Below are 26,055 nucleotides of genomic sequence, written 5' to 3'. Positions count from 1 at the left end.
GGATTCTACAGGAACAAAGGACTGGAAGAATCTGGCTAGAAATCTGGCATGCCATGAGAAGGCAGCAAATCACCGGAGAGCATTCCATAGGTGGAAAGAGCTTGAGATAAGACGAAGGTTAAAGGGCACCATAGGTGATCAATATCAAGAGAAGATTGCATCAGAGTCTCTTTACTGGCAAAATGTTCTGAAAGGGTTCATTGCCATTGTGAGAGTGCTTGCTGCCCAAAAACTAGCACTGTGTGGCACATCAGATCAGCTGTATGTTCCAAACAATGGAAACTTCCTTAAAATTGTGGAGCTAATAGCTGAGTTTGATGCTGTACTCAAGGAGCATCTACTAAGCGTCACCATCCAAGAAATGTATACACACCACTACCGTGGAAAAACAATTCAAAATGAGATCATACAGTTCCTGGCAACAAAAGTCAAACAGAAGATTGTGGCAGATCTGAAGTCAGCAGGATATTACTCTGTTATTCTGGAGTGCACACCTGACATTAGCCATATGGAACAAATGACTTTAATGGTACGTTTTGTAACAACAGAACCTAGTGAAAATGTCCCTGCAATGGTGACTGTCAGAGAGCATTTTCTAGAATTTATTGATATTGATGATACTACTGGAGGTAGTCTGACAAATGTGCTGCTTAAAAAGGGGGACGATATGGGAATTGTGGTAGCTGACATGAGAGGTCTGGGCTACGATAATGGTGCCAACATGAGAGCAAAGAACAGAGGAGTGCAGACACGGATCTGAGAGTTAAACCCTCAAGCTTTTTTTGTCCCATGCAATTTGCATTCATTGAATTTGGTGGTCAGTGTGAGGCTGCTGAATTTTTTAATGTAATTCTAAGCATCTGTGTATTTTTCTCTGCATCAACTCATCGATGGCAAATTTTGAAGCAACATCTGGGAAAATCCTTGCTGACATTGAAACCACTGAGTGCCACAAGATGAAAAAGTCAAGTGGAGGCGATAAAGTCTGACAAACACCAAATTGGGAAGACAGATGATGCCATAGTTGCCATTATGGAGGATAATGCTAAGACGGGAACTGTTCGTGGGAGAACAGTGGCAGAGGGAAATTGAAACAGCAGAAACATACATAACTTCAAATTTCTGTGTGGCTTAGTGTTGTGGCATGACATACTCTTTGAAATAAATGTTGTAAGTAAGAGACTCCAAGGTGTTGACCCTTGACATATCTGGAGCAATGGAACAACTGGACAAAGCAAAGTCATACCTACAGTCTTACAGTCAGATGAGGATTTCAAAATGTTCTGAAGAGTGCACAGAAGTCTGGCAGAGGAACTTCACACTGAAGCTATTTTTCCCACCCATTCAAGAATACAAGAGTCACCAAAGAAGAAGACATTTTGATTATGAGGCACAGGATAATCCCATAAGAGACCCCAAACAACAATTCAAAGTTGAATTCTTTAACCAGGTGCTAGATTGTGCAATACAGTCAGTTGAAGAACGTTTCATGCAGCTCAAGGAACACAGCAGTATATTTGGGATGTTGTATGATATTCCAAAGCTCCCCCGCCCTCCAGGTTCTGAGCTGTTGCCCCCTACGTGGGCAGAGTTTGCACACGGCACACTAGAAGCTGCTAGAAGCTGCACTCAGCACACTAGCATAGTTTGCACACAACCCTAATCCGACCCTTTGAACTGCATTACGATTGGTCAGATTGGGCTCCTTTGCACAAGGCACGCTGGTGTTATGCACACAGCACTAACCTGACCCCTGGGTTGCTAGGCAGAAGAGCAGGAGACTGCATATGACACTAGCCTAACCCCTAGGTGACCAGGTAAAAGGGCGGGAACCTGCACACGGCCCTCTAAGGTTGCACACTGCACTACGGTGCTGCACACAGTACTAGTGTGACCTTTAGATGACCGGCAATTGGCCATCCAGACGCCATGACAGGCCAGAGGCCTTTGGGCTGCGACAGAAAGCGCCACTGATTATTCAAACAGATTAAAAACACCAGCGTTTTCTATGCAGACAAGAAAAGTTACATTTGGTGTTCAGACATCTGAAAGTTAAGTGTTACTTAAAATTTTTGAACAAGGCATTTTAAGTTATTAGTTCTCCTTTATTGGGGTAGGTAGCAGAGCAGTACTATCAGAGGAGTAGAACAGGAAGATGGCAGAGTTGTTTTGGCCCAAGCAAGGGGTCATGGGGGCATCATTTGAGCTCCCCACCTCAGGTGCCAAAATATTGCGGACCAGTCCTGTCAAGACCTGTTATAAATATTTCACTTTAAATTCACAAATTGTTATACTTATCTGCAATTTCATACTTTTCAGTGCCTACTTCAAATGTATAAAGTACCAGTGATAATCAAAATCACAGTTGTTTAGCTTGTGTTAACTAAAGAATAATTATAGAATATATTTGTTTGCTTAAAGGTTCGATTTTTAAGAGGGGGCATGCGTATGCGTAAGGTTACTCATTTGTATATTTGCAGGATCAGCCGTGTGTGTGTGTGTATATATATGTGTGTGTGTGTGAGTGAATGTAAATAATATGAGGTGGTGAAAATAAATTCCTCCACATGTGGGGTGTGTCAAATATATTCAGGAATCTTTCTATAGACCTCACACACATGTGGGGATGATATATTTGTATTTATCTGGTATCAGTGGTCCTCTCACTTGTATTCTGCCGCTTAATCCATCTCCACCAGTACTGCTACTAACATAAAAACTTCTGAATAGCTTCTGACCTGCCATTTTTTATGAATAAACTGCTCAGATGTTTTTCTCCTCCTTTCCCCATCTTGAAATGTGAATTTCTGTCCTTGAAAGATTATATTGTCTCTGGACCAGTGAAAGGTTTACAGCTTAATTATACAATCACAGATGGAGATATCTGTGAGGTAAATTGTGGAGTCATGTATCACACACCTCTAATTATCTCATATCCTCTGTCTATGAATTCTTCTACTCTAAAACTTAATTCCAATATTCCAAACTTTGGATCAGCTACCGCTTTATTTTAAGAAAAGAAAAGAAAAAACAGATTCCACCAGTTTCCTTGTATTTTCTCCCTTTACCCATCACAAAGTAAAATCACAAAATAAAATCTGAGATGGAGGAGGGGTATTCAATTCTAAAGCAGTAACAGATTATATTTCCCTAATTTTTTTACCCTGCAGGGATAGAAATTTAGTTTTATAGCAATGTGAAGGGAGAATTCTCTGTGTTCGATTGGCAGGTGCACCATTTGCTTCTAACGATTCTCTTTTTTCCCCATGTTAAGTTCTCCTCGCGCCTTCTGTGAGTCATCTTGATTATCACTTCAAAGGTTTTTTTTCTCCTGCTGATGACAGCTCATCTCAGTTGATTGGCCTCCTACAGTTGGCATGGCTACTTTCACCTTTTCATGTTCTCTCTATCTATAAATATCTTCTTTCTATACATCTATCTTCCATTCTATGCATCCGAAGAAGTGGGCTGTAGCCCACGAAAGCTTATGCTCAAATAAATTTGTTAGTGTCTAAGGTGCCACAAGTATTCCTGTTCTTTTTGCGAATACAAACTAATGTGGCTGCTACTCTGAAACCTTTTAAGCAATGACATTTTTATGTGTAGAAAAATTATCTAGGTCACTTTTTGGAGATGTTTTTAAATTCTTTACTTATATTTGTCCCTCCCATCATCTGTGTAATAACTAGGCATTGGTTTGAACGTGAAGGGATACAAGAAATAATTCAAATACATTTCACAAAATTTTTAAAATATTTGTAAAATGTTTACTCGGTAATATATGTGGACTACAAAATACATGGTGATACGACTTTATTCAATACTTATTGTAGATGTATTTTATGGTTTCACTAACGAATAATGTGAACTTTCTAAAATTATTACAATCAAATGCAAGCACACAGCTGAGGGCCAGGACTAATCTCAGGCCTGAAACAAACTCTTTCTTTCTCCATCATGGCATTGACCATATTACTGAGTAGTGAATTGCAATAAATAAATAAATGTGCTTCTGGTTTTTAAAAGAAATATTTAATACTTTAATGTAAAAAGGCCATGATTTTTTTTTAACATGAAAGTGGGAAAAGGATTTGGCAAGGTCGGGGGTTAACATTACAAATTCATGGCCTTATCTAACCTGAAGGACTTGATAATGAAAGATAAATGAAATCATGTGGAACTGAAAGCTGAGCAAAAAGGAAGGGGTTTTTAATCAGTTTGTTAACAAACAAAAAACCCACTTATGTATTTTATACCTGATGAACATTTCAGAGAATGAATATTAAGGATGCAAAATCCCCTTTCTTTCAAGTGCAATAGCTTACAATAAACATCTCTTGAGACCCCTAAGGAGTTCTCCAGCATAATGAGGGAAGACCAAAGTTTCCATTCTTATTTCTAATATATAAAAACAAGAAAAAAAATTATTTTTGAAATGTCACCCTTCATTTACAACAATATAAACAAAAATAATATGGCTGACATATTTTTTTTAAAAAAAAAAAATAAATCCTCTCCAGGTCATCCTTAACCTGTCTACCTCACTATTACACACTGCAGATGAGAGTTTCTGATAAATAAGCTGTAAAATAATTTAGTTACCATGCTGCCAGAGCTGCAGTCATTTTTAGTGCTTGAATTAGAGCCTTGTTGGTATGAGTGTGGCAGTGATAATAGTGTGCTATTTGTGAGCGGGCCACAGCTTTGGAACTGACTTCCCAGTATGATCCAAAATAACTCATATGAGTTGATCTTCCGAGTACGCTGCAAGGCCTTTCTTTTTACACAGATTTTTAGGGAGATGGATCAGTGATGGCAATATGATGTTTATGGGAGTAGGCAGAGTAGAATTGAGATTTTATTTTCTCTAATAGGCTGTTTTATTTTTATTAATAGGGAAACTTCTGTCTATCTTTTATGTCAGTGTACTTTTAGTTACATCAGTGGTATCGAGCCCTTGATAAGTGCTGCTGCTTTTTGTTAGTAATACATTGAAATAAAGAGAAGACTATAGTATTATTCCAAAACAGAAAAATATAACTTTTAGTTATTTGTAAGATAAGTACACCTCTACCCCGATATAACACAGTTCTCCGGGGCCAAAAAATCTTACCGCGCTATAGGTCAGACCACGTTATATTGAACTTGCTTTGGTCCCCCTGTTCCTTGTCCCCCGACCTCCCCCTCCCCCAGAGACCCCTGTCCCTAATCTCCCCCAGGACCCACCTCCTACCTAACCCCCCTGCTCCCTGTCCCCTGACTGCCTTGACCCCTATCCACAACCCTCACCCCCTGACAGGCGGTCACCGGCAGCAGCGGGAGGCAAAGCAGCCCAACCCCAGCCCATTCCACTCTGCCAGCTCCCAGCTGCGGCGCTTCGCTTCCTGCTTCTGCAGGTGAGTGCGGGGAGGTGGGGGAAAAAGACGCCTCCTGTACTCACCTGTGGCAGGAAGCGGAGCACCTCAGCTGGGAGCTGGTGGAGTAGAGTGGGCTGGGGCCGGGCTGTTCTGCTTCCGCTGCTGCCAGTGAGTGCGGGAAGGTTGGGGAAACCCCTGTCCGTAATCTCCCCCAGGACCCCCCTCTCGTACTCACCTGTGGTGGGAAGTGGAGTGCCGCGGTCCCAGCTCACTCCACTTCCCTTGCCCTGACCCCAGCCGTGTTGCTTGGGAGGGCACGGAGTAGGTCCCGCACTCAACGGTAGCGGTGGAAGTGGAGCAGCCCGGCCCCAGCCCACTCCACTCCACCAGCTCCCAGCCGCCGTGCTTTGCTTCCCGCCACAGGTGAGTACGGGGGGATGTCCTTTCCCCAACCTCCCCGCACTCACTGGCAGCGAGAAGCGGAGCACCACAGCTGGGAGTTGATGCGCTGATCTGCCAGAGCGCTGCTTTACTGGGTTGTATGCGAACCAGCGTTCTATTGGGTCACCTTATATCTGAGTAGAGGTATATTTTTGAAAAAGTGAAGAATAATTTGAAATTGACTTTGAGAAGGGAAGTTAGAATAACCAAAAAGGACCATCAATTGCATATACCAACAAATTTTTTTTTTAAAATCATAAACTGTTAGAAATATTTAACTGAAACTCGGTAAGTAAACCCATGTGCTTTATCTATATGTGCTGAGAGGATACATTTCCATAATATTTGATAAAATGCAGCTTTTGTACTGTACATGGCTTGCTTCAGATGGCCATTTAAATTTTGGGAGCTCAGAAGGTGTTTTGTACATTACCCTATACCTCAGAGATCAAATACATTCTTATATCAGCACTTTTTGATGTGTGGTATATAACGTTGGGTATCAGTAAGAAACTGAAGTCACTGTAAAATGGACAGATATAACGGCTAGTTCTATTTTTCTGTTCATCGTGGGTTTTTTCTTAGCAAATTTTATACAGAAAGATCTGTATAATTTTTAAATACTTTGCACTGTTTACCTTTAATAACTAAGAATTCATATGAAGTTTAATTATCCAAGGGTTCGTGTTAGTACTGGATCTGTAAAAGCAGAGAGAATCCTGTGGCACCTTACTGACACAGATGTTTGGAGCGTGAGCTTTCGTGGTGCAATACCACGTTCGTCAGCGCAGGTAGTCGAAATTCCAGGTAGGTATTATGCTAGCAAGCAAGCTAGAAGATAACGAGGTTAGCTTCATCAGGGAGATGGGGCCTGTTAAGCAGTGAGGTGCTGAAAACCCAGGAGGGAAAACTGTTCTGTCATAGTGGCAAGCCAGGAAATCAGAGATGTACGGAGATAGCTTGGAGTGTTCTGTTGATGGCAATAGACAGGTCTGAGTAAGAGTCCACATATCCAGACAGTCTTCAGTGAAATTACAGACCATTTCTCCTCCCTTGGTTTCACACCTCTACTGCTAGAACAGGGCCCCATCCTCCCCTGATTGATCTAACCTCGTTATCTCTAGCTTGCTTGCTAGCATTATTACCTTATGACCTATCCTGAAATTCCACTACCCTTGCGTGTCTGACGAAGTGGTTATTCACCCACGAAAGCTCACGCTCCAAAACGTCTGTTAGTCTATAAGGTGCCACAGGATTCTCTGCTGCTTTTATTGAAGCTTATGTTCTCTTGCAAAGCCATAACTAAAGCTCTGTGAACTCTGGAAACATTTTCTTAGTACCTTGCTAGCAACATTGGGAGCCCCAACATAGACATGTTACCAGATGCTCCTGGGGTTTTTAGTAGTTTTTAACCATGCTCAAAACAGATATGATCAACATGATTAAACTCTGGTGGCAAGTTGTCTGTGGCAATAATTGGTTGGTCTGAATCATTGTTAACAAACGTGATCCACTTTTAGAAAATATTCCTATTATATACAGGATCTAGCCATCTCCCACTTTCAGACTGCATCAGAAGTTGTGGATCAGGCAATCTATAGGACTCTCTTTTTTGCTTTGTCATCTTTTCAACATTTTATTTGTTTACTGCTTTTTTCATAAATGGTGATTATTAATCCCTATTTGGAATACATTTTGAACATTTTTGGCATCCTTTTTGCCACAATGAGCTGCCACTCTTCTTGCTAGAAGCAACCATTCTTCTGCCACAGCATATCTGTCCTCACAAATTGTAGTTCTAAGATTATGATATATCTTTGTATGTCTTTATTAGGTGATATAGCTACTTCAACACACTCCTCTAAAGAACAAGAGAGTGGCTAGATGAGCCCATCCGGACATCTTTTGCAGTAGCTTGACTTTTGTTTTAGGGCTTTAGAAAAGAAGAGGAAGAAAGGAACTTTACTGTTTTTTGAGATGTTTTGGAGAGAGGGATTGAGAGCTGTCATTTTCATGGGCTCTCTTTGACCTGTCGGTCTCCCTGGTTTTGTCAAGCTATTATCCTTCCTTATGTTGCATTCCCCCATAGAGACTTGTTCTGTGTCCAAAAAGATTTTCATCCTCTTACTGGGAAGGAAGCATTAAAGTCTGTTGTAGAATGTGTTGATGAAAAGGAAAAGCATATCCTCCAAAATTCCCGGTTACTACACAAGCATCTCCTTGGACAAGAATTAATTTCAATCTTACATTCAGAAACACCAGACAAGATTTCTCATATGGCTTGTGAAAATTGTGGTATAGGAACAAAGGAAACTGTAACCAGGCAGGACTTAAATAATTCTTTCACAAATGGCAGTACAGAAAAACGCACTTTTCTGGGCCTTTTTGTTTTGTTTCCCAGATGGATCAGAGGATCTTGGGCACTTGTTGACATTTTAAAAATACCAAAATAAGATTTGGAGACCTGGGTTCTGGGTTTTGGTGCCAGTATTGATTCTCTGCGCCTCTGCAAAAGTTACTGGAGCTCAAATCCAGTGCTGAAAGTTCAGCACCCAAAATCACGTTTAGATATAGATGAAAATATTAAAGTTTATAAAAGTGCACTTCGTGGAGTTCTCCATTTCCCCACCAACATTACCAGTGGATTTGTTTGTGAGACATCCGTTGAATGTGGATGCGATGGTAAATACTGGAATTACCGAGACTTGCAATATAGAGGGTATCAATATATAGTCCTCTTCCCTTCAACTTATTAGCCCATAGGCTCTTTACAAATTATTGTATGTTATAGTTGTCTTCCTGATATCAAAGCAGTTCCGTGTATACTTGTATTTTGTGTCATAGTCTCATCACAGCTGGATCACAAGGGAAGGCTGTTGCAAGGAGTCATACTTCTCAAAGAGAGAGAAATCCACAGGCCAGTGATAAACCAGCAGAAAGTCATCCATATCCCATCTGAGAGAATTACTCACTTCATGGTGATTCTGGATCTGCTTTTAGGCTGAGCGGTTCTGTCCAATAGCGCATTCACATAAATGGTTCATAGTGTGAGTTAAAATAAGAAAATGTAAGCCACATCCTTCTTGCAGTTTCTACATTCAGTGGTCTCAGCAGGCGTAAGTGGTGCCTTGCACAAGGCTATATGTGTGGCCATATCAGACAATTGCATGGTAAAACTCTTTGTTTTAGAAGGACAGTATGCAAAGGATGGTAAAAGATTCTGTGCTTTGGTACAGCACAGTGTGTGGTTAGCTTTTGTATTATCCAAAGGAAATTATCACAGCCTTAAATGTGGAACCAAGTGAAGACACTGAACATTCAGGCAGGAGTCATGGATTCTGCAGAAAGTAATAGAAAGCATAAACTTTCTTGAATATAAGGTGGAGCGCACATGTTTTCCAGAGCCAGCTACAAAGCTGTTATTAAGCAGTCACCATCTTCTTTTTAAAACTTACAGGAAGCATCTGCATCTACTTCATTCCAGTGGGCAGAGGTGTATGTAGTCTCAGTTTAAGCAGTGCATATTAAACAGAAGCATAGGCAGTTTGGCTTACTTGCTGCATATTGGACAAATGGAATTTACATTAAGAAACAGTTTAGTTGGAACAGATGAGTTACCCCAAAATTTAGACCTCCGATGACCACAGCTAAGAGAATAGATAAGGGAACTGAGACCCAGAGAAACAAAAATAGTTGTCACAGATCTGTTGTTCTTTGTCTTGCCATTGATTCTGCTCTCAAACAGTGTGTTAAAAGGACACCATCAACTTAAAATCTATTTTCAAAATATAAGTTGAAAGTAGTTTCAGGTAGTACACCTGCCCATGAATCCCCCAGCCACAGCCTTGTTTGTTTTATTAAAAAATGGTTGTTCTCTCCTGTGTAACTGCGAGAAATATTTCATGAACAAAAGACAAAACTAACTACACAGAGGAAACAGTACACAAATGCTGTCAAATACACAAAGTAAATGTGTTGGAAAAATGTATTGCTCAGTGATAGGAGCTTCAGATATTACATGTAGCAATAGTAGGAAAAATATTTGCAGACAGAAGCATTTTTAAAGGACCTTTTTTCAGAGAACAAAATAAAATGGTCATGGATCAGTCCAGTAGTCCCAAACTGGTCTTGCAGGCTGTGCTGTCCCAAATTGGGAGAATTTTCAGTGCTGGAACCAGTATAGCTGCCAATCAGGCACATCCTTCCCGTCATACTAGCTTTAGGCAGGATAAACCTCAAAGAGAATACAGGGGCAGGAGTTAACATCCTGCTGTTATGAAGAAAGAGTCTATGCCCAAATTGGATAAAATACATGTACTTGTGCAAAGAAAAGGATTTTGGGCCCAGGGAGATTAACATCCTGCAGATTCTTCAGCCCTTATAGGAAAGCTTCTAGTTAGGTCTGAGTGTCAATTCATTAGAAGTACAAGTGATAACTTTGAGCATTGCGGTTCAGTCTGATTTTTAACACAAAGTTATCCATTCATTCATGCACTAGGTGCTGATTAATTCCTGGGCAATCAAGGACTGTTTCATTTGAAAGCCCGCCACACAGTGACAAACTAACTGTGTGAACTTTAAAACCTCTTGGAGTATTTTCTATGGGACTTCTGCCATGCCCCCCCCCCCCCCCCAGTTGCAGTCATCTTCAGCAAAATATTGGATCTGGGGTTACTATTCACAGAAAATCAGTACTGTGCTTTTCACTAAGACGAGATTGCTGTATGAACTGTTTCAAATATGTACACTTCCAAAAGTTGCAGAGAAATGTCCTCTTCAACTTTTGTTCAGATTGCTACCTGAAGAAGAAACTGTGCTGGTTGCACACCTTAGATTCATCTGCAAGCCATACGAGACACAACTAGCTATTTTAAGGAACTGGAGTTTACTAAACTGCTGCAGCCTTTTAAGCTGAAGAAATCTAAACTGCAGCTATCTGGATTACCGTTCCCACTTTTGCCATACACTACGTTGTGCTGTCATAGTGTGACTATCTTAATATGTGAGATTCTCCACGATGCAGAAATTAAAAGCTTTAAAAATGTATATAGTTTTATATATTGTATATTTTTTTCCTCCCAGAAACTTGGATTTTCTTATTTACCAGTAATACAGAATTGCTGGGCATGCCTTCATAAGGGAGTAAAATTTTACTTGCCTGTTAATTAGTTTTCCTCTAGGTACCATGTCCTGCAATCTTTTATGATGAATTTCTATTTTCCTTTGTGGAAAACAGATATTGGAGTTCTAGTTGGAAATGTTATGTTTTTAAATTAATTAAAATAACAATTCCAGAAGAATCATTCATAAGGGGAAATTGAGAATGGATGTAAGCAAAGCAGGTCCTGTCAGACAGCTCTGAGACTGCTAGGCTCATCTAATCTAATGAAGAATTCTGGACACTTGGTATAAGGAGATATTAACAGGTAAGTCCTATTTTTCCAGCTAATGGCTCCCTTTAAAATGTGAATATTCTGCATCAGTGCATCAAAATGGGAATATATTATGTTGGTTCTAGTCTGCAAAAACATACAGGTAGGTATAAATACACAGTTAACATTTTTTTTAATAAAAATGTGGAAAATTTAGAATGGAAATTACCACGGGTACAACTTAATATTTCTCCAATTCTTTTTGCAGGAACCCATACTTAATATTTGTATTTTATCATAATTTAGAAATAGGGGTCCCCATTCTGGTGTTAAATCTTCTTACACTGTTTACTTTCACTGCTTCCTGGCATAGATTATCCTAAATATTAACACCCCTTAGGTGAGTCTTTTATTTTATCTGAGTCACATCTCACTGTAAAATACAAAGTAAAAGCCCGCAATCTATATTGATAGATAAGTTACATTTGTATATTATTGCTTGTCATAGGTCGTGCAAACTTGAGCTGACTTAAATGAACTAAAATTATAAAGTTTTTAAACTCCTCCTAGCTTTGCGTGCTTTTCATGGTTTATACTGTATGTCCCTGACATCACAAGTACTTTCTTTCTGGTTGGAGCAGTCTCCTGGAAAACCCTTTTAAAACATTCTGTATTTAAGACCCTTCTGCTTGCATAGTCTACATTTTCTGTTTCTCTTCCACCACTTTTTTCTGCAATGTTTTTGAAAGTTTTCCGTAGATGTTGTCTCCTAACTATGTCTGTCTGTCTGTCTGTCTATCTCTGTCTGTCTAAATTTTAGTTTTGTTTGTTGTTTGAGCATAATCCTGTCCTGTGGAAGATGCAGTCTGAGCAGTTGATTAGTTTTCACCTAGAAGTGTGCAGCTCAAAACATATTGTTTTTACAGAACAGTCCTGGTGAGCTAGGGACTTTTCTTACAATTTCAGAGTTACTGTAGATATATTGGATATAGAATGAATTTTTAAGCATTCTTTCTAAGAAATATATCTAAAATAATCACTTTTTTGATCGTTCAAGTTGACGTTTGCTAAGTGTATTGACTAAATTTCCCATTTAGAAACTAAAAGGATTCTGTTGTACAGTGTGTAGGCTACCAGTATCATTACATCTCAGGCTCATTCTGAGCTTTCTCTGCTTTCTTTGAATCGTAGTCAAAATTATGGGCAAAAATTGAAAATTCATTTCTTAAGCATTGTTTCTTCATCTCAGCTCTTGGGTACCCTCTTCAAGATTACAGTAACTTGCCCTGATTTGTCTGCCACCTCCGTTTGAGGTTCTCTGGACTCTGACATGCTCTGAGATTCACCAGTGTGCTCTGAACTTGAGGGGTGTATTTTAGGTGTCTGGAGTGCACTCCAAGATTTACTGATGCAAATATATTTTCTCAAACTCGGAGACTAATCTGATGAGAACTTTGTGGATGTCTTTCCAGGCTGTTAATGCAGTTTGAAGGTTATCACAGTTGTTTTCAGTAACTAGATATATTCAGATATTTGTAGACTTGGTTAGACTACTCCTTTATGTCTATAGGTATATGCATAGGCAGTGTAAAACCTCTTAAAATAGGGTCATCTGTCTTCTTATTCTCATTGGAAGGAATTTAGAAAATATCAAAACCAAATTCTTGATGAGTATCACGCTTGCAAAGATTGTTTTCTGTGCTACCAATTTCTTATGTAAGTAATTTTCTTTTTCAACAATGAGCAACTGAATCTGAGTGAAGCCTCTGTTTTAATCTTGCCTCTTGTGAAGCTTATGTTAAATATTAGAACGTGGAACATTTGTGTAGTTTTCACTGTCTCTGGACACTGTGCTGCAAGGATAGCTTATTTATTTAAAAGCTTTGTTTCCTTTCAGTGAGACTTAATGGCTTTTTCACTGTCTTCCAGGTTCTCATATTAACTAATATCATGCTGGGTATTTATCTCTTTGGAGCCTAATTATTTTCTATTATCCTCAACACGGAATGGAATTCAATTAAATGATCATTTTGGAACGCAGAAAGACAATTACATTTCAAGTAATTATTTTGGATCATGTTGGAGACACCAGCCATCCTTAAAACAAAAACAAAAAACATGAACACTGTTGGAGGAAGTCTTTGACATATATGAACCTATGCTCTTCATTCAGTATATTTCCCCATCTCCGTAAGTTATAAAGTTGTACATGTTACAATATATGTGACACAAATTGGTCGCAGTATTTTTTTTTTATTTTTTTTTTTTACCAATCCCCAGAGTCCTTACTCAGAGAACATGCTCTCTGAGGGCTGATTGGTTAAGAATGTTCCATCTTTGCCCTCCTACCTTCCCCTCCCACCATTCAAATCTTCCTTTGAAATTGGAAATAATGCATACAAAAAAATCCCATACCTACTTTTGGTACATTTATATAATTCTATAAAATATAACTTATTAGAAGTAGTATCTGGCTAAGAGAGGTTCTGACTTCTGGTTATCCAGTATAAGTGCACAGACCAGGACTTGGTAGCCAGTCATTTCTAAAGTGTATGAAACTATTTTTATATAAACAGTGATGCACTGTAAGAGGCATACAGATGTACCCAGGTATAACACCACACCTTATCCTGGATTAATGCTTACATATCCATCAAGCTGTGCATAATAAGGCTTGACTTGCATTGGAAGGAAATTGGTTACATGAATTCTGCTGGTTGCTTGATCTTTCAGTGTCAGCAGAACCTGAGAATGAGATTGCAGCCTTAAATGCACACCCTTGTATGTTTTTGGTAGTATTTTGTATACTCTTAACATATATTGTGCTCCAAACTTTTGTATTTTTCTTTTCCTTTCCTTGTCCCTGCCTCTGCTCTGTCGTGTCTGCATTTTACCTCTTCCTGCTTCACTGAATATGTTTAGATGTACACAGGATTCTATCTGGCTTGAAGGCAGTGTTTTATTTTTAATTGCAGTATTCATAATTACAATAGCTGAAAATTTACTTCCCTAAATGATCAACATTGGAGAAACCCAGAAGTAACTAGCGGATTCAATTTGAATTTATTTATTTATTTCTAGTTTAAAACTGTTCTATAGTTTTGTAAATTTTTAAAATGTAATTTGAAGTATCCATGTCATTGGTGTTTACTCTGTGATTTACATGGAAACTAATGTTGCTTATAAATTGTACTGTCTCTAGAAAGGTCTCTTATTTATTAAGAGTGGGAGCAGTAGTGACTGCTTACACTTAAAATTGCCAACAGTTTGCACTTGTTTAAAACTTTCTGCAAATTTCACTGATCGGGCTGAAAAGTTTTGCATTTGGTCTTTGCCTAAAAATGGGGCGGGGGGGGGGATTGTTTTTGTTTTCTGTTTTGTGAAAGTCAGAATGTAAAGAAATTGCTTAGACTGCTTTGAATAGTTCTATAGCTGATAAAGCTGGGGGTTGAAAGTTGAAGTAGTGGATGGAAATAGCTGCCACCAAGGTGTGACTTTTCCTTGTTGCATAGAAAACTAGTTTTAATGTGACCAAGTTACGGGCTTTTGAAAACTAGTTTTAATGTGACCAAGTTACGGGCTTTTGAAAATTGAGTGCATAGCAAACACAGCTGATGTAATAGACTTGTAAAGTGCAAAGGAGGGCAAAACTAAGATTCCTCCAAAGCCTTTTCTTTAGTGGACTGAATGTGTAAGATGCAAATGGATTGAGAGGAGATTTCTGCTTGCTTTACAAGAGGGAGCCTTGTCCTGATGTATCTTGTAACTGCCTGATATTTGTGGGAGATCCACAACACTCCTCTGGCTGGCCCAGGCCAGCTAACTCTGGATTGGGCTGTTGGGTTAAAATTGCAGTGTAGATGTTCGGGCTTAGGGTGGAGCCCAGGCCCTGAGACTCAGTTCCCTCGCAGGGTATCAGAGCCTAGGTTGCAGCCTGAGTCAGAACGTCTGCACTGTAGTTCTTATCCTCACAACCTGAGCCCTTCAAAGAAGCTGAGTTCTGAGATTTAGTGCCACAGATTTTTTTTTTTTTTTATTGCAGTATAGACGTTCCCTGGATTTCCTCCTGTTCATGGAACAGAGCTTCATAGGTGTCTAGCCAAGCAATTCCAGTTAATAGAATTTAAATGTGGTATTATTACTACGTTTATTTCTTTTTTACAAGTCAAAGATGCTTTGAAGTACTTAGAAAATTGTAGAGATGAAATTTTATCATCCAGTTATGAAGTCACAATACTGATTTGCAACTAGATAACAACAAACTTGCCATTTTAGTTTCAAAGATTTAATGAGACTCTCTTGTTAAAATGCCCTTTTTTAACTTTTGAAAAGTAGCTGTTGTGGAGTTATTTGTCATTTAGGATTTGGTATTCATTTAGTGGGATTACTGTAAACAGCTTCTGAAGATGAAATAGGTTAAATTTGAACTTTTCACAAAAAGATAAAGAGAAATAGCTAAATGTTTCCTGATTAGTGCTATTGCACTTTGTAGAGTTTCCCTTTATTTGACTCTCTTAGATCATATTGTACTACTAAGCCCCAAGCAGATTTTTAATCTTGTCGGGGTGGGATTCTAACTGTCTCATAATGCAGCTCTAATTAAACTGTAGCTACTGGTCTTATTTTGTGGCGCTTTCTGCCAGGAATTGAAGACTCAGTAACGATTGTGATGTGTGTTGGGTTTGTTTTCTTTTTCTTGTTGAAGACCCGCCCTGGACCCAGTTAGAAGTTTGCTAGATGTAATGTTAAAAATATTGTGTTGGTGAAGTAAAAAAACAATGAAACTCACTCAAATTCTTTATCCTAGGAAGGTCCTGCAGATGAAAATGTACAGTTCCAACTACAGATGGCACAGATACCACATAGGCCAGACTTATTCAAGCCACATTATACAGTAGCATGTTATGCTACCGTAACCTTGCAAGGGTGCTTATACAGATTTCCTCTTGCTTTCCTGTTCATTAAAGGGCTAGGAACTCAGCCCTATATCTGATAAATTAAGTTGTGGAAACAGCTCTGATTTACATCCTGACCCCACAGCACTAGATTGATCTGTGAGCCAACATCTCTTAACTTCTTTAGTAGCCTAATCATTGTGTAATTTATATTTCTGGTTTGTGGCCACAATGCAAAACAAACAAATTGGCAAAACTTTATTTAAGACTTGGTCTGTCTACTTGCTGACAGATATCCTACAATGAAAGGATAACCTGCGGAAACCTGTTATTAGTCATTCTCCTTTGTCTAAAACATTTCATATAGGCATCCTCTTAAATCACTCTTGCTTTGAAGGAATTTTCAGCAACATTAAGGTTAATCTCCTGGAACTACCTGCACTGACTGGCTGAAACATGATAAAAATGAGCATGATAAAGGGTTGATTAATAATTTACAATTTAGGGCTTAATGACACTGATAAAATAATGACTTTATTCTCCTCTTCCTCTTCCTTATAGCATGTATATAGATTTGTAGTGAGGAACATTAAAAAAAATTGTATATTTAATGACTTGGACAGATCCAGTGGAGAATTGCTAAAGACACCAGAAGTTTCTGAATGGGAAGAATGATAGAAAAGTGAAAAATGAAAAAGTAATCTCTTCTTATCATTGTTAGTTTGTTCATCTTTTAAATATAAAGGTGGCAGGCTATAACAGTCTGTTTTTAAAGCATTGGATTGGTGCCTTTTTTTACGTTTTCTATACAAATCTAAATACTTTGATACATAGAGGTTTCAAGAATTATGTTGAGAAGAGCTTCTGTGTGAAAACACCATAGGATAGAGTTGGATAGTATCAAATAAAATAGGCTGCTAATACAAAAAGATCTGATTAATCAGTGACTTTGGGAAGGCTTGGGAAGTGGCATTTCTAGTCAGTAGTGAAATGAATTAGAATATGGTAAAGTTACAAGTAACTCTACATGTGATTAGCTTTTGTCTTTACTACTGTGCAGTATGTAATAAGGGTGGGGGTTTTTTTGCACTTACTACTTTTCATAATTTTCCTGTCAATTTCGTTCCACTTTTCCAAAATACAGAAGAATCTCCTAATGCAAATTAGAAAATTTAAATAAGACAGAAGACTTGAGAAACTTCTTTAGGAACTTCTGCCTATGAAATGAGGGTTGTGATATCCTTTCTAGCATGTAGAATGGCTGTTCTTTACAGTTTCGATTTAAAAGTGCAAAATGTCACAACTTTGCACGTGTGATTTACATAAAAAATTGAATGTACATCATCTTGTATGTCAAGAAAATAAGCGTGTTCTCCGAAGTCCTACTTAAGAATAAAATTAGATAATTCTAGAGGATCTCAAGGCCCATAGCAGCTAGCTGGACACTGGTTCCTTTAGCTCACTGGTCCCCAAACTTTTTACATCATGCGCCCTCCCACCTTTACCCCTATCCATGACCCCCCTCCCCGAGCTGGGCACAGGAGCGGGGGCACAGCTCTGGAAAGGGAGCCCACAGATGGGGGGCAAGGGGGCCGAGACTGGGGCCACAGCTAGGGAAGCTGGTCTGGGCCCCAGCTGTGCCTCCCTGAATTTCCCTAGGTGGGTGCATCCCACAGTTTGGGGACCTCTGCTTTAGCTTAATTTGCTCCATTTTTGTTGAAGTTCTTCCTGAGTCTGCTTTGAGTCACATCTGTTTAAAATACAGAGTTTTTAAAAAATGTTTTTCTCATAGGATCCTATACAGATACACACTTTATTTAAGTAAAGAATGCTGTTTAAACACAGACAAATGAAGAATCTTGAATACAGACTGGATGAATAAGCAAATAGATGCAAGATTTATGGTGGCCCAGTTATAAAATTCTCAGATTGGTAGCTTGAGCATTCTATGTGTTTTCTACTACATTGTCCTCATCAGAACCCTGAAACAAAACACACAAACTATGGTGAAAAGACAGCAGACAACAACTGAATTTACATTATTAATTTTGATACGGAAGTAGATGAAATATTCTCTTAATAGTCTTAAGTCTGGATTTTCGTTGAAATTTATTATTCTGAAATAGGTTTTCAGGACCTGATTATAGTGTAAGACTCCCATTGACTCAGTGGACATTGGATAAGGCCCTTAATTAATTACCACTACTGGTTACTTTGAGCATTGAAGGGCTATTTTCAGCACTTCTTGTCTTGCAATTTACAGATTTTAAGTACATTAAAATCTTATATAGAGGGATTTTTTTTTGTTTTTTTTATGAGTCTGCAAGTTTTGTAACACTTTTTGTTCCTTGGTTCAAGATTAACTGTCCAATGCAGCTCTTATTGAAGTATGACATATGGGGAATATTTTTTGATGTGCCATTGTGCACATCTTGTAATATAATCTTCATCTTTTCCTTGTTACCTGAAATTAACTTCGTGTTTCTGAACATCTGGACTACACATACTTTGCCTGATCTTTCATTTTTGAAAATGAAACATTTCATTTTTTCTTTTACTCACATCACAGTCACTTAACAGATGCGGACCAAAAATTATATAAAAACATGTATTTAGACTTGTACAAAAACAAAATGCAATTTAAAATTCTGTGTAATGTATATCTCTCATTTACATTGTAGGCCTATCAAATGGTTTTGGAGATGGAAGTAAAGAGAGAGAGTTAGATGATGCTCCGGGAAGAAAAGTTGAACCTCGTCGCCGCTGTGCATCTGAATCTAGCATATCCTCCAGTAACAGTCTTTTATGTAATTCAAGGTAAAAATGTGACCCTTTTTTTTTTTTTGCCCTTTTAAAAATTTTTTTTAGTTTAAATAAAGAACTATAATCCATGCACTAGTAGACTAAAAAGTATGCCCTAAACTGGAGCAACAACACAAACATGTCTGGTTTAAAAAAAAAAAGAAAGTTTAACTTCTCGTTTTTAGGTTTCAAAATTAACACAACATTGAGGTTCACATCTTTTGAAATAATTATTTCAGGCTTTCTGCAAAATCAGAAAGCCAGCACTGCCTCAGTTAACACTAAGGGCTAGAAACTTTTTTTTTCCTGTTAATGAAAGCATAAATTCTGGAGCCCAATTTTATAGCAGGGAGTGAATTACATAGCAGATTCAATGGCCATTGAACCAGGGAGTAATTCATGCAGTGACCATAGTTCTTAATTGCATTTCTTAAAATGGTTGTCCATATGAATCCACTCTCATTTCTCACCTTCCCTCCTTTTTTGGTATCTCTTGTTAAGGATTCCTAAACTAGAGAAATGAAATGAAAGGGCAATTGGGCTGCACCCGCATTTGTGCATTTATGTCCCAGAGCAAGAAGGTAGGGTGGGTGATCGTGGGGCTTCACTTAAGTCTTGAAAGCTTGCTTGAAAGTTCCCAGCTTGCTCACCAGTGGTGCATATCTCCCATGAATATGTCTTGACATGGCAGTCATCTGGAAGAACCAGAGTTGCTTTAATAAGTAACCATTTTTCTGCTGTGTACTCTTAAGTTCGCCATCAATGTTGGACTGCTTAAGAGGATAGGTTTAACATATTCATGCCCCAAAATTTGATTTGCATAGCATAAGGAAATTTCATATTGCATTCCTTGAGGATGAGCGATACATTGTGAATGCAGTTCAAAATAATTTCTGGTCAAATTGCTAAAATCTTTAAAGTAAAAATGCAGGAGTGTGCAAAATTTATCCATGGGAAAATATCTATAGTTCGATGATTTTTCTAAACATCACTTTTTGGGAGCGTGGAGGAGAAGGAATTCTTATTATCTAATTAGTTAGATTTTCTTTTGTTTATCAGTACAAGTTGAATCAATCAATTTGTACGTGTTGTCTGGCTATACTGAAAGAAAACACTTGATGTGGTTTTAATCTGGCTGCAACTTTATTATTAGATGTTGAGGACTACCCAGCAGATAAAAGCATACAGTACAGGTAACTCCATAGTCACTCAACATATACCCCGGAGGCTTCTGCCAGCCCCCTTCCATCCAGGTCCCCCAGCCAAACCATTGCTGGGAATTTACCATCCCTGCTTAAGGTGGGTGCGGGCATTCTGTGAAATGCAGTAGAATTTATTATTCACCTTTAGGTAATTGTAGCGACATATGAGTACCATATCTTATTTCCAAAGATTTTGATGGAGGGGAGTGAGCATACTAGTTTTCCAGTAACATTTAATATTTATACCTCTGCAGTTTTAGCTTGCCAAAGTGTGGTAAAGGCAAACCAGCTCTTATACGAAGACACACCTTGGAAGACCGAAGTGAGTTGATATCATGCATTGAAAATGGAAACTATGCAAAAGCAGCAAGAATTGCAGCTGGTAACTATAATAATTGTGTTCTTAACTGTTATAAGCGTGTGTTTTGCCAAGCTACTTAGGGCCAGATTCTGACATCCTTATTTGCATTATATAGTATCTTACTCAACAAGTAACCAGTTGATTTCACTGACACTGTTCCTAAAGTCAGGTGTAAGAATCTGACCCATAGAAAATTATAATTCTGTTTTGGAATATTTAACTTTTAAATGTGTTTTTAAAAGTGTCAAAGTTAGACTCAGGACTCACAGTTTGTCAGACCACTCTGTTTTATTAGCACAGCGCTCTGCTAATACACCCAGATAATGTGAGCACCATACAAGACACAAACTATCTTATTTATACAGGTAAAAGGGGGGGGAGCACTTAGCAAGATAACAAAGAAAGCAACACAGTAAAATTCACCTGGAGCACAGCATGCATATCCTACTCCTTACTAACTCTATCGATCTAAGGCTAATACTTCACCAATGCCCTTAAATGGTGCAATTGTTCTATGTTAATGTCTGTATTCCTGACACCTGGATTGCAGCATTCCAACAATTTTGCTTAAAGATACAGACAGCATTTCTTTAATCCTTTCTATTTTCACAATATAATTCATTCTACTTTCACAAAAGAAACCAGGAGTAACAGTTGATCAAATTTGGTCTTGCTGTATTCATGCATGTAGTCTCTTTGAAGTAAATAAGGCTACTCAAGTAATGCAAGCAGAATGTGGTTCCAAATCTTATTTACAATTGTATTCCATCATCAGGCATATTAAATATTCAGTGCATAATTAAAGAATTAATGTCTTCATCTGTCTCTCTTTGATATACTAATTTTTATATAAACCTGTGTTATGGTGAAAACCGCATAAATAAGGGAAGTGAAAAGACAGAATTGTAACACAAGCTCTAAGTAATGTTCTATTACTTCAATTATTTAATTGGAGGGCTTAATGGCATTTGAGATACTTGATGGCAGACTGGTATTTCACACGTATTAGAGCTCTACAGATTTATATATTCAACAGATTCATGCAGAACAAAATAACTCAGTAGTCCAGGGGTAGGCAACCTATAGCACGTGTGCCGAAGGCGGCACGCGAGCTGATTTTCATTGGCACTCACACTACCTAGGTCCTGGCCACTGGTCCAGGGAGCTCTGCATTTTAATTTAATTTTAAATGAAGCTTCTTAAACATTTTAAAAACCTTATTTACTTTATATACAACAATAGTTTAGTTATATATTATAGACTTATAGAAAGAGACCTTCTAAAAATGTTAAAATATATTACTGGCACATGAAACCTTAAATTAGAGTGAATAAATGAAGACTCGACACACCACTTCTGAAAGGTTGCCGACCCCTGCAGTAGTCTGAGGAAATAATAGGTGTGGTGATGGCATAAACATCTGACAGGTATAATAAGTTGTGAAAAATGAATGGATAATTTTTTCTTTATCAGTTTCCTTATTTTTCGTGTTATTACATGGCTTATCCTTTCCTTCCCATCTCTTCCTCCTTCAAGCTCACAGCTTCTCTACTTCAACAGCTACTTATGGGCAGTTTTACATTTAGTTTTTTCATTTTGAGTTGTTTTTCACTTGCCCTCCTCCCTTCACACCCAGCTCTTTGTTGTTTGTTGCTTGCGCCTCCTCCTGTCTCTGTTCTAATGTGCTGGTGAGCTGTGCTGAAATAACTCTGAGGCAAATGGCACTTAATAGAGCCAGAATAAATACTGAATTGGTATTTATTGCTGCATTTTCTTCGACATGAGGTGATTTCAGCGTCCTTTACCAATCAGTGTCTTTGGTGCCTTATGGAAGCTAGACAGAGAGGGAGATGTAGTGAAATGTCCTGTTTTTCCATCCAATGAACTACAACAAAAATTAACTCTGAGGCCATGGTTTGACTACTCACTGCATGCTACAGTTCAATACAAAATATGTTAAAACGTAACTTTCATTATTTAAGACCGAGGTTTTCAAAAGTGACCAGTGATTTTGGGGTGTCTCAGTTTTTGGCCAAAACTGTGATGCCTTCCTGGTCCTGATTTTTCAGGAGGTTGTGCTCAGCTTTTTCTGAAAATGGGACAGCTTTCATCCAATGTCACTTGTGAAAATGCTGACCTAAATGCAGAAAATAGAAATAATGGCTCCCACAGAAACCTTAATGGAGGCCAAGTGCGTTCATTGTAATTTTTTTTAATAGCTTATGCTGTTTTATCAGCTTCAGAACTGTCGAGAGTACGTAGTACATGGAATAAAGTGAACCTCATATGCTACCTCAAAACCCCCAGTACAGTATTTTGAAATGCTGAAATTCTAGTGGAATGTCTTTTTATATTGATCTATAAGTATAATCATAATAAAAAGTAATGTATTTCAGCGTACGCATACAACGCGCACACACACACGATGGAAGGAGATAATGGACCCAATTAAAGTACATTCTCATTCTAGAGATTTTACCAGGTCTAGTAATATCCCTCACCTTGAGTAAAGGGAATACCTTTGAAACCTTTACTCTCTCTAAAATCAAAATAAACTTTAAGTGTACCCTCTGCTTGACTGTAGAATTCCAGTGCACTCCATTTGTAAGAATCTACTGCATACAGTGATCAAAACCACTGGGACAAAATCATTCCTATACTAACCTATACTCTGCTTGTAAGAATCAGTGGCTTATAAGAATCAAATAATCTGCCATAGGTGTGATTCTTATAAAAGGAGTGTACTGTATATATATTATGGAGAGCACTAATTATGGCTCTGTAGTTAAGGTTGTGTTTAGTTTTACACGTTTATTTATATAGTATGCACAAACTGTGCTAAGAGAACATTATTAGATTGCCAAGTAAAGTTAGGAAATGCCAGAATTAAGACCGCTTGGGCAACCTTAATTTGACCGCTTGTGTCTGCGGTCTTTAATGACATGTTCACTTGCTATTTTTTTCACAGAACTCCTGCCTCATTCAAGGACAGGACAGATAGCACTCAATTAATGAGCGGCTGTTCAATATTTTATTTTTGTCTGATGGCTTATTCACTGCAGCATATTCAATCCCTGCTCTGAAGACAGAATTTCTCATTTCCTCAAGAACTTTTCTATGTCACTCATCACAGTACTATGACTTCACAAACACTGAATAAATATATTTTCACCAGACCCCTCTGAGGTGAGAGGATGGTGTCATCCACATTTTATAGAGGAAAGCTAAGGAACAGAAAGAGTAAGGGCAAGTATCCACAAATTTTGGGTGCCCAATTTGAAATGACTAGGTATGATTTTTCATAGTACTTGCATTATTTCGCACTTTAAATGCTGAAAGCACTGCTCTTACTTCAGTTGCAGGTGAGAGTGCTCATTACTTCTGCAAATCAGGCCCCAAGGTATCAAGTTAGGCACCAGGAAATGAAAAGTTGAGTTTGTGACTTGCGCAGCATCACATAGGAACTCTGTAGCAGAGGCAAGGATGGAATCCCATTCTCTAGGGAAGCATTTGACTGTCTTAACCATCCTTTCTCTTCTTTGTAGTCCTCTACCTCATTCAGTATGCGCCTTTCCATCTGCAGAAAGAGGGAGATCCTGGCACACATCTGCATAGAGTGCATCAAGTTGTAGCCCCTCTTCTAGGTCCTGTAGAACCTCTTACTGAGGCTCTGGCTGCACTTCTCCCTGCACCTCTTGATCCTGGGATACCTGTCCATGGCCCCACAAAGTTGAAGGACCTCCTCATCAGACTCCTCCTGTTGCTGGCCAAGACATCATACCAGGAAGAGGAAGTTGGACAGGGGAATATTTTATTTCATTTCCCTTCCTTATTCTGTCACACCTCTTCTGGGTGTTGTCCACTGACTCCTCAGATGCCTTTGAGGAGCATTGGGTGCTGTCAGGTGTGCTCTGCCCAGTGTTCCCTTCCATTACCTGATTTTTACTCTGTGACTTTCACTCCCATCCCTGTTTTTTCATTTGTTGTCCTCAATATTTAGTTGTAGCCCAGGTTCACTCCCCGCCCCCCACTCTCCTTGCTGGCTAAGGTAAAGTGTCTTCAGCTATTGGCAGGCTTAGGCCAGTTGTTTTCCTGGAACCACAGTAGATGCACGACCTAAATTCTGCAACAAATGAGGCACAGCGTCGTTTGCAACACAAACCTGATTCCACTGAATAAGGTGGAAAAAATAGTTTGTGATCATGTTAATTAAAGCCTATACCATGCATGCGCACAAAAGGGCTGAATTCAAGTTGCACAGGCAATCTTAATTCTTGGATTTCCAAGCTTTTGCCTGACTTTGCAGTCTTAATAATGCTCTCTTAACATTGTTTTATGTGTGTATAATATCCTAGGTTTTTAAAAAGCAAACTGGAAATTCCATCATGTGGCACAATATTGATATCCACATTGTTCATCAGAAGGATTGGAATCTTAAGAGCCATCACCCAGACCGCTGCTACTTGAGCTAACAGAGTAACTGATTGCAACAGTGGGTTGTCTTCCTTTATGTGGACCCATACTAGAGGGGAATGGGACACACTTTGCCAGTGCATTTCATATTTACTTGGTGACAGAAGAGGAATGGTGAAACTCTGGAATCTTGGGTTCCATTCCAGGCTCTGGAGGGCTGTGCGCTCTAGAGAACACACTCTCTTTATCCTGTTCTCACAAAATTGACCCTTTCTACTCCATCTGCTCCAGCTTCTACTCATCCTAGTCCTGTCTCACTTCCCTACTCATAGTTCCTTTTCCCCGTCCCATTTTCTTTGCCAACCCAGTCCCAGTCTCCACTCCTCTAGCTTTTCATCCCCATCCCAATCTCCTTGCCCAGCCAATCCCAGTTCCCACTCTTCTATCCCAACTCCTTGTCCCTATCTCCTTGCTCAGACAGTCTAATCCCCCCACTTCCTGGCTCCTCATCTGATTTGTCTCATCACCACACTGGCTTCCAGTCCTCATCTCCCTCCCCAAGCTTCTCATCCAGTCTGTCTTCTCCACTTGGCTCCTTGTGCTTGCCTTCCAACACACTCTCAGATTCCTAGTCCCAGGCCCTCCCCAGCCATTCCTCCCAGTTCAGCTCTTTGGCCCCTCTGCATTCAAATCATTCAGCTTCCTTCGTGCTGCCTGGGTGCCACAGGGAAGTCACTGAGAGCATGGGTGAGAGTTAGGTCTGCACTAAGAGCTGAGAGAGGTTCAAGCATGCTTAGTGAGTACTGACTCAAAGGAGAATTTAGCTGCTTAAATTAAAGTCTCTACTGAGCATGTGCAAACTGGGGCGGGGTGGGGGAGGTGTTTCGAGAGGCTTGTAACTTGGCTAAATGTGGGTGGATTTTCACTGGGATGGCAGAAGGCACATCCCTTACACCAAAGCTGCCTCCTTTCAAATTTCAAGTCCTTGCTCCACTGTAATAAGAGCTTTTCAAAGAAAAGGTCACCAAGAATTTTTAACATAAGCATAACTATGTATTTTTCCCTAGCCTTTGTCTAAGAGATGGTTAAACTGTTTTAGCCGAAACTTTCCAAAAAAATTCAGCCTGAGGAATATATGCTGCATGTAGAATTTCAGCCCAGTCGGTTAAAGCACAGCTGCAGTCAAAAAAACACCCCGCCCCCACCCAAAAC

General features: G+C 39.0%; 1 protein-coding gene across 7 annotated transcripts in view; it reads left to right on the top strand.

Moving 5' to 3' along the window:
• The window catches only part of BRD1 (bromodomain containing 1), a 113,434-nt gene that overhangs the window by 72,935 nt on the left and 14,444 nt on the right, over positions 1–26,055 (top strand). For 6 of the 7 annotated variants that reach the window (XM_032776498.2, XM_032776497.2, XM_075065033.1 and 3 more), the window contains 2 exons: positions 18,747–18,882; positions 20,324–20,451. In XM_032776498.2, coding sequence (XP_032632389.1) covers positions 18,747–18,882; positions 20,324–20,451 — 264 coding nt within the window. Of the gene's footprint in view, positions 1–13,099; positions 13,322–18,746; positions 18,883–20,323; positions 20,452–26,055 lie in introns of those variants that run through there. The other variant, XM_032776499.2, reaches the window with a different exon arrangement.

The sequence above is a fragment of the Chelonoidis abingdonii genome, chromosome 1 (assembly GCF_003597395.2).
Source record: "Chelonoidis abingdonii isolate Lonesome George chromosome 1, CheloAbing_2.0, whole genome shotgun sequence".
Lineage (NCBI taxonomy): Eukaryota > Metazoa > Chordata > Testudines > Testudinidae > Chelonoidis > Chelonoidis abingdonii.
This window is presented reverse-complemented; position numbering and strand designations above follow the sequence as displayed.